Source organism: Ursus maritimus, unplaced genomic scaffold, assembly GCF_017311325.1.
Source record: "Ursus maritimus isolate PB19 unplaced genomic scaffold, ASM1731132v1 scaffold_20, whole genome shotgun sequence".
Lineage (NCBI taxonomy): Eukaryota > Metazoa > Chordata > Mammalia > Carnivora > Ursidae > Ursus > Ursus maritimus.
The window spans coordinates 10,199,159-10,213,051 of NW_024424453.1; the positions used below are offsets into that span (position 1 = coordinate 10,199,159).

General features: G+C 39.9%; 1 protein-coding gene across 1 annotated transcript in view; it reads right to left on the reverse strand.

The window, feature by feature from the left end:
* Positions 1-13,889, reverse strand: part of MME (membrane metalloendopeptidase) — a gene marked incomplete at its 5' end in the record, with an annotated part of 95,967 nt that extends 82,078 nt beyond the window's left edge. Inside the window, 3 exon segments of the mRNA XM_008706906.2 lie at positions 9,138-9,173; positions 9,882-10,048; positions 13,871-13,889. Coding sequence (XP_008705128.1) covers positions 9,138-9,173; positions 9,882-10,038 — 193 coding nt within the window.
* Between the last annotated feature and the right edge of the window lie 4 nt (positions 13,890-13,893).

Consider the following 13,893-nt stretch of genomic DNA (forward strand, 5'->3'; position numbering starts at 1 on the left):
AATCACTATTCTTCGGCACTTTCCAGACTTTATTGTGCACACTACTCTCCAGGGGACTTTACTAAAATGGCAGCTGCACATTCAGTAGGTCTGAGATGGGGTCTGAGAATTTGCACTTTTGCAAGTTTCCCAGCTGATGCCGACGCTGATGAGGTCGGTCTATGGACCAGACTTTGAACAGCAAGGATCTGGTTATTCTCCTATTGTGGCAGGTGTCAGGCTTATTTACTTTTAGGGGGTCAATCAGTGGTGAGAGAAGGGCTAACGGTGAGAGTGTGCAAAGGTAAGCAGAGAGTAACTACGTATGCAAATCAGTGTGCTTGTGGTAGGTTTTGCTCTACAGGAAACAAGAATCTGAGCACCCATTTCCGATTGCGCTCATTTTAACTTCTTCACAGGCTGACCTGTCATCCTCTGTGCTAAGATAGAGCACAGAAGTCAAGGAAAATGTTAATAAGAGATGACAAATTTTACCTGAGAATATATAGAATGTACTACTCTCTCTCTCCATCTCCCTCCCCTTGCCTCTCTCTTTTGACCACGCTTTCATCTTTAAAAATATATTGACTGCTTTTTGATTTTCAATAAGTAGCTTTAAACAGCACATCTGTAACTTGCATGAAAAAAACACAGTAAATGGAATACATCTGTGCATTATAGCTACGGGACATCTCCCCGAAGGATGTGCAATGTGAAACGGGCTGTCATTAGTCTTTGCTGTTTCTCTGCAAAATGAGACACTATAATTCCAATTTTGTAGATAAGGAAAATAAAACGCAGAAAGCTAAACTGACTTAATTAAGATCACATGCTAACAACACAGGATGTGGCCAAAACTTGCATCCTAGTTCCCCCATGCTACGTTGGCTTGGTGAAGAAAGAAGTAGTAATCTTTCAAGATTGTGCCTTAATTATTCATAACACTTGTATCCCTTTGAAATAAGGCTGACTATTTAACAGCCTTTCTTCTACACCTGTCTACTGCTGGAATAGGTCTATATTCTATTCATCCAATTATTAACCTATTGAAATGAATCCAAAGTGGCCTTACAAGGCCGCATAAATTAGCTCCTATACAATGGAAGAGAAAGAAAAAGGAGGATAAGAATAATGCTAATGGCATGTATTCAAATGGCATACAAAGAGGTTCTCTAATTCAGGGTAAAAACAAATTTGACTCTCGACTTACTAGCAGTCCGGGTGAAAATGGAAACATTTCACTGAACCCATATATGAAACCAACACATTTTTCCAAAAGCAGGACTATCCATGGTAACTGCTCTGTGATAGATGCCGTATTCTGACCTTGTTTCAGAAACGGCTGGTGCGCCTAGCCTCGGATACCAGTGCGTCTCCGACTCCCTCTGAAAGTGAAGCCCCAGCCCATGCAAACGCTTCCAATGTCCGATTCGGAAGTCATTTTCACTTCCTACTTGATTTTCTGTTTCCAAAGACTTTCACCAATATGACCCTCATGAAATCTAAGAATAAATACTCGCTCAAACGGAGAAGCTTGAGTTAAGTTATTTAGCGAAGCTTTGGTAGGCACTGAAAACAACACATCATCATTTTTTGAATTGCAGAAATGGGACTCAACATTTAACAGCAATCAGAAGATCTAAATATAATTACTTATAGATGGACACTGGGGAGATGAAAAAAAGGGATGAGGGTGGTTTGGTTTTGTTTCTTAATGGTTGTGTTGAGTTATAATTTGCATTCCATGAAATTCAACCAAGACTTTTTAATAAATTCATACAACTGTACAAAACCATCACCACAGTCCAACTTTAGAACACTACCACCACCCAGAAGGCTCCCTTGTACCCATTTGCAGCAATCTCTGCCCCACTCCCAGCCCCAGGCAATAGCTATCTTGCCTTGTGCCTCTTGTAATTTTGTCTTCTCTGGAAATTTCATATAAATGGGGTTGTATAATATGCCGGCTTCGATGTCTGACTTATTTCACTTAACATAATCTTCGAGGTTCACACATACTATTGTATGTGTCAACTTTTTATCTTTGTGTGGCATTCCCATTTATGGCCATACCATATTTTGTTTATTCACCTGTTGATAGACATTTGGATTGTTGCCATGTTTGGGCTATTATGAATAATGCCATAATGAACAATCACATAAAAGTTCTTGTGAGGACATGTGTTTTCATTTCTCTTAAGTAAACACCTAGGTGTGGAATTGCTGGGTCGTATGCAAAGAGTGTGTTTAACTTTTTATGAAAATCGCCAGGTGTTTTCCAAAATGATTTTTATATATTCAGCTGGGATGTACTGAAGAGTTTTCCATTCACACCAACAATGTATGATGGCTCCAGTCTCCACATCCTCACTAACACTCAGTTCTTTTCTTTTTCTTTTCTTTCTTTCTTTTTTTAATTACAGCCTTTCTAGTGGGTATGAGGAGAGGTTGTGTTGAATAGAGAAATATATTCCGGTTTTCAGTGAGTCAGAAATAGGATCAAAAGTAGTCTCCCCCACTCCACCACTACACTCTACTCCTTTCCTAAATGATCAGAGGGGAAGAAATCTTTCAGGATTCAAGGGTTTAGGAATTTTCCCCTTATGATTTTTTAATTCTCTATTTTTAAATTTCCCTTAAATAATCTATGAATATTATCAACTCAATCTTCATATCAAAGGGTTATTGGAAAGCACCTTGCTAGCCCACGTATTTGGTGATGAACAGAACTAAGCAAGACCCTTGACCTACAGAGGGGTCTTCCCATACCTCTTACTCTACAATGTTAAGTGTAAAACTAGGGTCCTCATCCCAGTCTAAGCTACGGTTTATAGCCACTCTCCTTCCCATACAGGTAATTTTCACAGCTGTAAAACAAACCTTAGGATTCCAAATAAGCTTACCAGGCATTGCTAATTTTCTTCCCCTTTAGCCATTTCATTCAACTTATCTATGTTTTCCATGCCTTGGCCATGCATTAAGGGGCAAAAAAATGACAGCGCACTACTGCTTAAATTCTACCCAGCAGGTAAGAAAAAATATGTTACATATGTTTGTATGTATCATATAATTGATTTCCTTCTTGGAAAGGATTTGATTGACAGATGCTAATTTTAACTGGAGAATTTTTAAAGCAAGTATCCCGCTGCACAATTGTCAGGGGAATGGTGTCAGGAAAGCTGCCCAAAGCAAACTGTCACATGCCACATTTAAATTAACAAAGGTGCGCTTCAGCTGGTTTTCCACTAAGATACCTGCTGTGTTCTTATTGCCTGCAGAATTTTCTCCATCTTAATTACATAATGAAATAGCTTCATCTCCTACTCCGAAAGGCTGCTATGCGCCTGGTAGCCCTCCAGAGTCCGTCCGCAGTCTTTCCTGGACTGATCTAGTTGGGCCATTTTTCTTCATGGAGACTTCTGGGCTGTTAATAGGCAAGAAAGGAGAGACTATGGCCAATAGTGAGCCAGAGAGTCCCTGTTGCTTCCAGGGAAAGGCCAGCTGCTGCCAAGATACCTCACCTAGGCCCTTACCAGAATCTGACCCTTGCAAAATGATCAGGAATTTGAAGGTTCGTATTCAGAATATGAATATATTATCTCACCATGCTGAATATATCTTTCAAGTGAACAGAATGCCTCTTTTCTTTCTATTAATAATTAAATACTCATCAAAAGTTTGCTTGGTAGAAAAAAAAAAGTTTGCCTGGTGAGTAGAGAATTAAAGAGGAAAGGAAATGAACTGTCCTGAGAGGTTTCATACAGGTCTCGACGTCTCTCGGGGCTACCCTAATTACGCAGTATACAACCTGCACAATTGTACAGACGGTCTTTCTCTCTCCCTTGTGCACTGTATTGCTCATGTATCCTAACTTGGCTTCTCTATCCCCTGGAGAGTCTAAGACAACACTGTTAATATTTGCTGCGTTAGACCCCTTAATTTCAGGTTGTATTTGATGTACTAAAATCACTGATGAAGAGGCTCAATGTTCTCAGGAAAATAGCTGGTTTCTGGATTGAAGAGGGATGTATTCTCCTCCTTCTCAGTGTGGATGTAATTATTCAACCTCAGAGAGTCCTCTCGTGCCTCTGCGCATTAGGTCCTAGCAGGAGGGGAGGCGAGCTGCTTTCGTATGTACAGACATAGGGTACTAAAAGTCTGATGGTCTCCTGGTCTGCTTGGAGGCAACATGGAGAAGTGGTCGTGAGTATGAGTTCTGGAACCAGGCTGCCTGGGTTGGCATCCTAGCCCAAGTTTGTTCATCTGTAAAAATAAGATATAATGGTACCTACATCACAGGGTCATTATGAGAAGCAAATGTGTTAATACATATAAACTGCTTATGATAGAGCTAGCCACATAAATATTCAGTGTTAGCTATTATTCTATTGTATTCTATTCTATTCTTATTCACCCGTATTCTATTATTACACTCCTCTACAGATCTGTTTAATGTTCCTTCCCTATACTTCTATATTACACACCTCAATTTACTAATGAAGCGACAGCTTGGTGGGGAACGCCCGCGTGTGTATGTGTGTGCGTGTTTGAATTCTTCAGAGATAGCCTTAAAATAAGCAGCTATGGGGGATGTCTTCGTTCCCTCTGACTGCTAGAGCAAATGACCACAAACCCAGTGGCTTAAAACAGCACACATTTACTATCGTACAGTTCTAAAAAGGGTTATCAGCGCTGCGTTCGTTCTCGATGATGTACGGGAGATCCATTCCCTCCCCTTTCCAGCGGCTCGAGGCTGCACACGTTCCTTGGCTTGTGGCTGCTTCACTCCAACCTCTGCTTTCCTGCGCTTCTGTGGCTACATTTCCTTCTGTTTCTAACCCTCCTGCTTCCTTCCCCTTAAAAGAATGCTTGTGATTACATAAGGCCACCCAAATGATCGAGGATAATCTCCCCATTTCAAGATCCTAAGTCAAATTTGCGAAGTCTGGGGGGTTTGTTTTGTTTTGTTTTTTTCCAAACAAGGTAACCTATTCCCAGGATCCGGGGATAGGAAGTGGATCTCTGTAGGGAGGCATTATTCCACCTACCACAAAGGGGAAAGCACTGGATGATCTCTTGAGATCATTCCAGCCAATCCCCTATGGAGGGGATTCTACTGTCCGAAGGGGACCATGGAAATGTCTGGAGACAGTTTTTGGTTGTTTCAAGTTGGGAGGGGAATGGTTTTAGACATCTAGTGGATAAAAGGCCAGGGACGCTGCTAAATGTCCTATCATGCACGGGACAGCCCCCTCCCCCAACAAAGAATTATCCGGGCCAAAATGTCAACAGTTACGAAGCTGAGAAGCTCTGATTTAAAGCGTGTGATTCCTTGAAATCTTCTGAGTTAGTAAGGTTGCAGTGCAACAGAAGCCAGTTTCAGGATTTAGATTTACATGGAGAAGTTTGCGGAATCACAAGCAAGCTTTATAACTCCGTGTTTTTGACAATCTTATAGGGTAAATAAGAGTTGAATAATATTACTCATGCTTTAATAGTAGGGTTTTGAACACTGCCTTAACTTGTTATTTGTTAAGTAGTGTTTATTTTATTTTAGGTTTGGTATAATCTTTCATACTGATACATTTCATACACATGCAAATTATCTTTAGGTATGTATTATAAACATCATTTGTGTATATTCTAAATATTTAAATTTACAGATGCTCAGATTTAAAGTACCTACTACCAAATACATTTCAAGATGATCCACGGCCTTCGACAGTATTTCATTTTTGCCTTAGTATGACTGGACTTCTAGTCCTTGACTTCAAAGGATCAAAGAGTTTTTGTTTTTGTTTTCCCCTGGCTTGTAATTTATTTATTTATTTTTTTAAGTTAACTCTACCTCCCGTGTGGAGCTTGGACTCACAACCCCAAGGTCAAGAGTCCCATGCCCTACCGACTGAGCCAGCCAGGCACTCCCCGGTTTGTAATTTAAATGTGTCCAGTGATCTTTCTGAGTGGCCCAGAGAGCAATAGGCACATAGACTGTCTATATGTGAACTATTGTGGTGATTTCCCATCAGGTCTTCATATTCAGTTTACAGGGCTGGTTAGGGTACTAGGAATCTTGTAAGCAAGGTATTAGGCTATTTTTCCAAGAGCTTTATTGGCTCCATAAAGTCAGCCTTAGCTCCTTAAAGATATCTGGTCATATCTGAGTCTATGTATGTTTCTCTTAAATGTGACATTCCAGTCAAAGCCTGGGTGTCATAACCAATGTTTCCAATTATGTCCATGTCAGCCCTGTGAGGGCAGCTGGGGCTCTGGGAGCCTGTGCAGCTTACTGATCACTTGCCGTGACAAACTCATCCACCCAGAGAAAATCTAAGTTAGAACCGACTTTCACTACAAGTAAGCACCTTGTCTATCGATACCTACTTTCTCAATTCTCAAGAATTTCTGTGCTTGGGTTTGAATTCTCCCAGTCTTTCGAAGTCATCTAGAATTGTCAGTAGGAGACTTTATATTCTTTTCATCATCTTTTTTCCCCATCTTTCTCTTCCTTTCCATCCACTGGACTCTGCTCATTCCCTTTCCTTAACACTGTCTTCTGCCCAAGAATTCCCCTAGAACTTTGTTAATTTGCAGCAACTTCTAAAAACAGTAGTTGTATCTTCTATAGTAGAAAAGCTTTACTAACCAGCAGGGGACCGTGGCTGTGTGAACAGGCATGAGTGTGAATACTGTATCCATGAGAGTGAGTTTCATCTTTATTTTTTTCTCCCAGGAAGAATAGTAACTATAAACATGAAAGTATTCTAACAGCTTGTAAACAAACAGAGCTGATTAAAAACAGAGTCATTCAGCAACTCTGTTTACTACTGACACTATTTCCATTGTATACATTTCTCTGCCAAGAAACAGTTTTGGAGGTGTTTTACATTTGCTATGATTTCTAACCTACAAAGGATACGTGTCAAATAGGTCTTAACGAATTGAGATTTGCCAAGCACTATTACAAAAAAAAAAAAAAAAAAGCCAAAGCCCCAACCCTAAGCAGGAAGTCACATCTAAGATTCCAGATTCCAGATATCACATTGCTAATTGGGGTAGTGCCACTAGAGCGACCTGCCCAGATCTCTATGCCTACCTAGTGAAAGGATTCAGTTTCTTCGAAAACAAAATAAGAAAGAAAAACAGAGTGAGAAAGAGAGAAAGTGCAAGAGAGAATCTACAAATTAAGAGACTTTAAAGACATGTCAGGTGTATTAAGGACAGAGAAACTTGGAGATAATTAGAGGTTAATATGTAAGCAGGAGTTTCTCAAAACAGGTAATGAGCATATAATAAGAGCAGCTGGTAGAGAGAAGAGTGCGGGAGGGTTCGGGGGAGGAGTAAATGGTAACTTTGACAACCTGGGCACACACCAGTTCTGGCACAGTGACCCTGGACATCTCCCAGCCTGGGTATCTGTGCAGCCATTTCCTGGGGAATAAAGAAACTTCTTTGGTTTCTGGGAAAGCCCTCAGATGGGAAAGTCCCTATAGTATGTTGAGCAGCCAATGGCTGATGTCCCAATCGGGCCTCCCGCCAGTCACCCACATCATGTCTTAGGTGTCTTGCCAGTGCACAGGTGATCCAGAACGACTACAGCAGTGAAAATATCAAAAAGCAATAGAGAAAAGCAGAGGGCAAACAGTTGGAACATTAGACTGCCACCTAAAATCCTGAGTTGTTTTCTCACCATTATTTTGCAAAGGTCAAAGAATAGCAAAAACCCAGATAAAACCATCTATAGCAAATGGTTCAAAATCATTTGGGACAGGTTATTTCTTGGAAGAAATGTAAACATTAGAAAGGAGGTTTAGAATCTCCTGCCAAAGGAGACAAAAGGTAAATACTGTGCTCATATCCCAGGGTGTGGTGCTCAGCTGTGACCTTTCTTTTCCTTGTCAAAATGTTCTTCTTTTTTGCACCACACTCTAATTGATGTGACATCTTGCAACTCCACACACCTTCCCCGTTCCCTTCTCTGACTTTTCTTTTCCTTCCACTCTAATTCTCAAAGTCTTCTTAAGTTTGGCCCTTACAGCTCATCTCTGTTTTGGGAACTCAAATACTCCCAAGGCCTCACCTAGCACCCCTGGACAGATCCTAAATGCACCACAGATCTTCTTATACTCCGTCTCTACCTTCCTTCTGTCTCTCCTCACTTGCGTGAAACCCCTGGCTCAGACCCCACATGTCCAAATCCATATTCATCACATCTCTCTCTCCCTAAAACAAACTTAACTCCCAACTTCTCTATTTCTGTGCACATTGCCACCATTCTCCTGAATCCCTAGGTTTTAAAATTTGGCCTCATTTTTAAAGCCTTACGTCCTTCATTGAGCAGGTCCGTTCCCCTGAGCCATCCAATTCTCCCTTCATACTGTCACACAGCTCTCGCATCTCACCGCGGGGGGCTCCCCAACGCACACCTTCATTGCAACAGCAGCCCCCACCTGCCCAGCCTCTTTGGCTCGTTGCTTCTCACACCACCCACCCAACCCGGCATTCCTAGAATCACCTTTCAGCTTTTGCCTTATTAAATGATCTGTTTTGCAAAATACCCATTTCTCCTTCATCAAGGCTAACACATGGACTTTCAAAGCTCTCCATAATGTGTCCCTATTTATCAAGCCTACATCTTCACTGCTTCTCAACAATATGATTTATTTCTGTTGTTCTTTCTCCCTGTATCGCATTCCCTCTTCTGTACCTCCACTTCCAAACCCTAGCCCTGTTTCAAGTCCCCTCCCAAATTTCTACTTCTCCACCTAGCTTTACAGACAACATTTCACTCCCTTCTTAGTTCTTACCCGTCTCATGACCTGCATCGAGAAATTAACACAATGATAGGAGGCTCACCATTTCAATGTGTTGATTTTCTTGCTCCAGCTACATGACAAGCTCCATAAAGCTAGAGATATAGTTCTCTATCACCCCACCAAACACTCCAGGTATGAAAAGAGTGCATTCTTTTTTAGAATAAACTAGCAAATTAATCTACTACTTAAATGCGTTTAGATTTTCCTTGACTATAAATCAATGAGGTATAAGGAATAAAAGTATAAACAAAGAAAATGTAGGGATGGTCGCTTATTAGCATTTGATTTTTTAATGTTATACATTACTTATAAAACTATTAAATTTAAAAACCATCTTCTTACCTGATTTTATGCAGTCTGATGACTTACAAATACCGTCTAGAAAAAGAAGAGTACGTGCATAAATATTTGCAATACGGTCTTCTAATTTCTCCCTATCAAAAACTGCCAACTAAATAACCAGTTCCTTAAAGCAGGAGCTGAAACCTGAGTATTATATATCATTGTCAATAGCTAGAAAAATATACACAGAAATAAAATAGGCAAATCTTAATTTAAAACTTTTATTATGAGGAAAACAATGCATTCATTGTATCACCTCTACCCACTAAGACCTAGGTCTATTAAATTGAAATCATCAGTCGTTTTAGTCTGGTAATCTTCTTCTTTTCCTATTAAGGGACCAATCTTTTCTATTCCTTAGTGTGAAAAACTTCTAAGACTCAAATTAGACCTCTTAGATTCCTGTGAAACCCTTTAGAATTTCAACGACACAACAAATTTCACTAATTAAAGTTGGCCATAAAATTGTGCACACTTTAATTAAATAAAACCATACGCTAGACTCTATAAAATAAGCATGTGTGCACTACATATACTTGGCAATTAATAACTTAGCTCAAACACACAAGACATTATACGTCAGAGTTCATTGTTTTGACACGTTCCATTTGTTTTGATGTTACATTTCGTGAAGGAATCTTTATACCACCCTTAATACATTTGTTTGGCAGATGAAAAAAGCATTAAGATGAAGACTGCACTCTCTTGTGCATGTACGTGTGCACAGGCGGGGGAACAACTCACCATCATAGGTTGCATAGAGTGCAATCGTCGTCACAGCGATGATGGTAAGGAGCAGGACAAGGACGGAGAGGCTGATCTCCAGTGGGGTCCATCGTTGTTTCTTTGGCCTTGGAGTGCTGCTATCAGTTATATCCATCTGACTTTCTGATCTGCCCATCACCTAAAATCTGTTAAAAATAAATAAATAAATAAATGTCTTTAAATACTATTAATAACAAACTGTAATAACAAACCGATAAAGAGAAAAAGAAGAGGAAATGTGTACAATTTTCCAAATGCTTAATGCAGCTAAATAAAAAGTAAAAGGTTAATTCGTTTTAAATAGAAATAAATTGTTGTTGAAAGTCAGGATTTCGATTCTGAAAACAAAGAGTATAGAGACAATGAATCTGAAATGACAGGTCATAATCTTCCTTCCTTCTATCCTCCCTCCCTCCCTCCCTCTCTCTCTCTTTCTTTTCTTCTTTCTTTTATATATACATATATCACTGAAAATCTAAACAAAATTAGGCAAGAAGACTCGGCTAATGGCTAAATACTTACCCAGGCTTCCTTCGGCAGTTCATAAGCAAATAATTGCTGCACCATCATAAAGCCAAGTTTTAAACTCACCCTTCTGAACTTTGGACAACATCAAAGGTGAGTTTTATATCTTGCGCCAGGGGCCTCCTTTATAAGCATGGAAATCAATGACTAATTCTTTGAGGTTTTGACTAAGCAATAATTTGAAACACAACTACAGATAAAAACAAAAAGGAACAAACACTTGTGACAGTTAATTTTTAGTCTTAAAAACAACTTTTATTTTTACAGTTCAAAATTACAGCTACTGCTGATGTGGGTATCTATTAACTGGTTAGACAACATTCTGAAAATGGTCACTCACTAAGGCAAAAGTCAGTGGTTTATACCCAGGGATGAAAGATATTAAGCCTTAATCAATGTTTCTTTGTGCAGCTGAAGAAGAAAAAATATATGATTAAAAAAATTCTACCCTGCAGGCCAGGGTAACGACTGTTAAGATACTTATTTAATTTGTATTTAAATTAATATTAATACTTCTACTAATAATAGCTGACATTTATTGAGTACATCCCATGTGTCAGTCACTAGTACTTTACACGTACTAATTGATTTAATCTTTGTAAGGTGGGCATTAATATTCCAATTCTGTACTTTAGGAAACTGGGGCACAGAAAATTCGGGTAATTTGCCCAACTACACAACTAGTAAATGTCCTTTAGAAAGAACACATTTGGCCACTGCTAGAAATAAAAATATATCATCACACAATAAAAGTTATTTTTGATCTTATTGCAGAAGTTTTGGGGAGGGGAAGGGAAATCGAGGGGATGTAAGCCTAAATATTAAATTTCATTATGTTCCTTTTAGAGGCCTCGTGATTTTTTATCGACCATCCACCAAAGCTCAGACTTCAATTTTTCTGCATGACTGTAGAAAAAGAGCATCGTAAACTAACAGACTAGCTGTTTATAGCTTGGTACAAATTAAGCGTATAATTTAGTTCCTAGATGAAGTGACTGCTCAGAAATACTCTTAAGAGTTAAAGATCTTTGTCGAATACCCACAATTCCCTGAGAGTGTGCTTTGTGGAAACTGAGGCACGGGATAAAGTCGAAATAGAGTCTATATCTGAAGTGTGGCCTGGGAGATCCCACTGATAACTAGGAATTTAATCTCCCCAGTGAGTTATTAATAAGTGAACGACAACTGGACTTTAGAGTTCTGGATACAAAGTCTTAAGCATGCTGTTCTCTTGATTACACGAGGCTATAACCAAGGACAGACTATCAAATAAAAATATTTTATTAGACCATGAAAACTGTGTCTGCTCAATAAAAGTGGAATGTAATGTACCCGAATGTTAAAATGTCTTACTTAATGGTTATGTAACTCATGTTGGCTTAGTCTCACAGCCCCTGGGGTTATGATATAGAATTGCATTGATCGTGGTCCTTGGAGTTTTAATAGGGATGTGATTGGGGAAAGAAAAGATGGGACCGAATTTAGTACTTGGACACCGTACAGAGAGATTAATAATAAAAAGAATAATTTTTCCAGTTTCCCCAGAAGAATTCAAGAACGACCTAAAGAGCGTCTGAATATTAATCACATTTCCCTTTCTGGCGTATTTGTCCTCCTGCTCTAATATTTCAGAAGATAACCTAGAGAAAGGTATTTCTGAGATAATACGATCCACTTCTCTTTTTAGTTCTTAGAAGCAGCAATCAGTTTCTCCAGAGCTAGGAACCAGCGCAGTCACAGGGTTAAATTAAAGGTGCTCTTTGGCACCACCAGGCTTCCAACTAGCAAGAAAACTAGTAGGGAGGCATGTCGTTCTTTCTCCCTGCCGGGTGACTGTTTTCTCACTTCTCCTCCTTACCCTTGAGATTGGGGTACAGAGCAGCTGGGCTCTCAATGGTTGTGCACCTCAGCCTGCAGAAACCGTTACAGGGAAATAAAGGCAGTGACTAAAGCTGTTAGTCCTTTTACTGGCATCAAAAGGATATCATCTTTGAATCACCTGCAAACTCCCCATCTGCCCCTCTTGTAAACACTCTGCAAAATTTCAGTCTTTTGCTCCTAAGTAGCACTTTCAAACAGCACTGAGCAAAAGCAGAAATGATGCCAGTGTAACTTCCCAGTTAACTTTGTCATTCATGTCCAGATACCTGTGGTGGGTTCACTGTTTTCCTTTATGAAACAGGGCTCAGAATCTTGAACATCAGGATGGAATATATCACCAACTCCCAGACACTGGAAAATCCACCTCAACCACACCCAACCGGTTTTAGGGAAAGGAGGGAAGGGGGCAGTTACACAAAAGAATACAAAAAAACTATAAAGTTGATACTTACAGTGCCATATAAAGTAGGATAAGCCAAAAAAACAAAAACAAAAAACCTAACACGTTTAAAATACTGCATCTCAATTTAGAGATGTGGTCAGAAAAGCTTACACCAAAAAGTAGACACTTCCACAGGAGAGGACAGAGATCTAGGAGATCTCAGCCACCAAGAAATCTGTGAACTTCAGCTTAATACCGTCACCGAAAGAATAAATGATTATTTTGCTTTGTTGTTTCAAAGCAACATAATGCAGCAATTCTTCCACCAGTTGAGAGAAGGCATCACTTCATGGTAGAGTCAAATCAAAGCCCCTACAGGGTCACTGTTTTGTTATAGGGAAGTCTAGAAACCAAAGCGATTTTCACCTTCACAACACTTTACCACCTTAGCATTTCTGCCAGCCCCTGAGGGTACACTACGGAAACAGCCTGTATTATGGAAACTGAGGCACAGGAAGCAGGAGAAACAGGTTCCATATGTAGGCTGTGGCTGCAGAAGCTGAAGAGGGAGGCACTCAAGAGACTTTAATTTGTAGGTGTTCCCCGGGGCCTGGGATACAGAGCTCTGACAAAGTACCAAGCACATCACTCCCATATGCAGTGTAGCTATTCAGCAGAAGTCACAGCATTGAGTTCAAGAAAGTATCGGACAAATCTCTGTATGTGCTGGAACCAGAAATAACGCAAGAGAGTGAAGACACTGCGAGCCTTCAAAGCCGATTGCCGATCAGCAGGTTCTAAATGCTGACACTGCAAGTCAGGTACTACTTTCCAGTTGGATAAAATTACCATTTGCATCACCCCTGGGGGAGGAACAGACTCGATCAAGTGGCGAAAAGAGGAACGTTTGGTTGCAATTACCCCTGTTTTCAAATAATACAAACAGAATGAGACCGATTAGGTAAGGAAACTTTCATCTACGTAAGAACGCCCCTCTACTCGCGCCAACCCCTCCGTGATTTAAGCACGCTATCAGCATAAATTATATAATAGGAAACTAAGGTTAAGGCAAGATGAAGAGGTAGGATAATGAAAGGATCTTCAGGTTGAGAAAAGTAAAAATAGGAAAGTGAGTTACAAATGAGGAGAGAATCCGATTGAAACCAAAATGATAACAAACCTTGCTTTAAAGGGGGGGAAAAA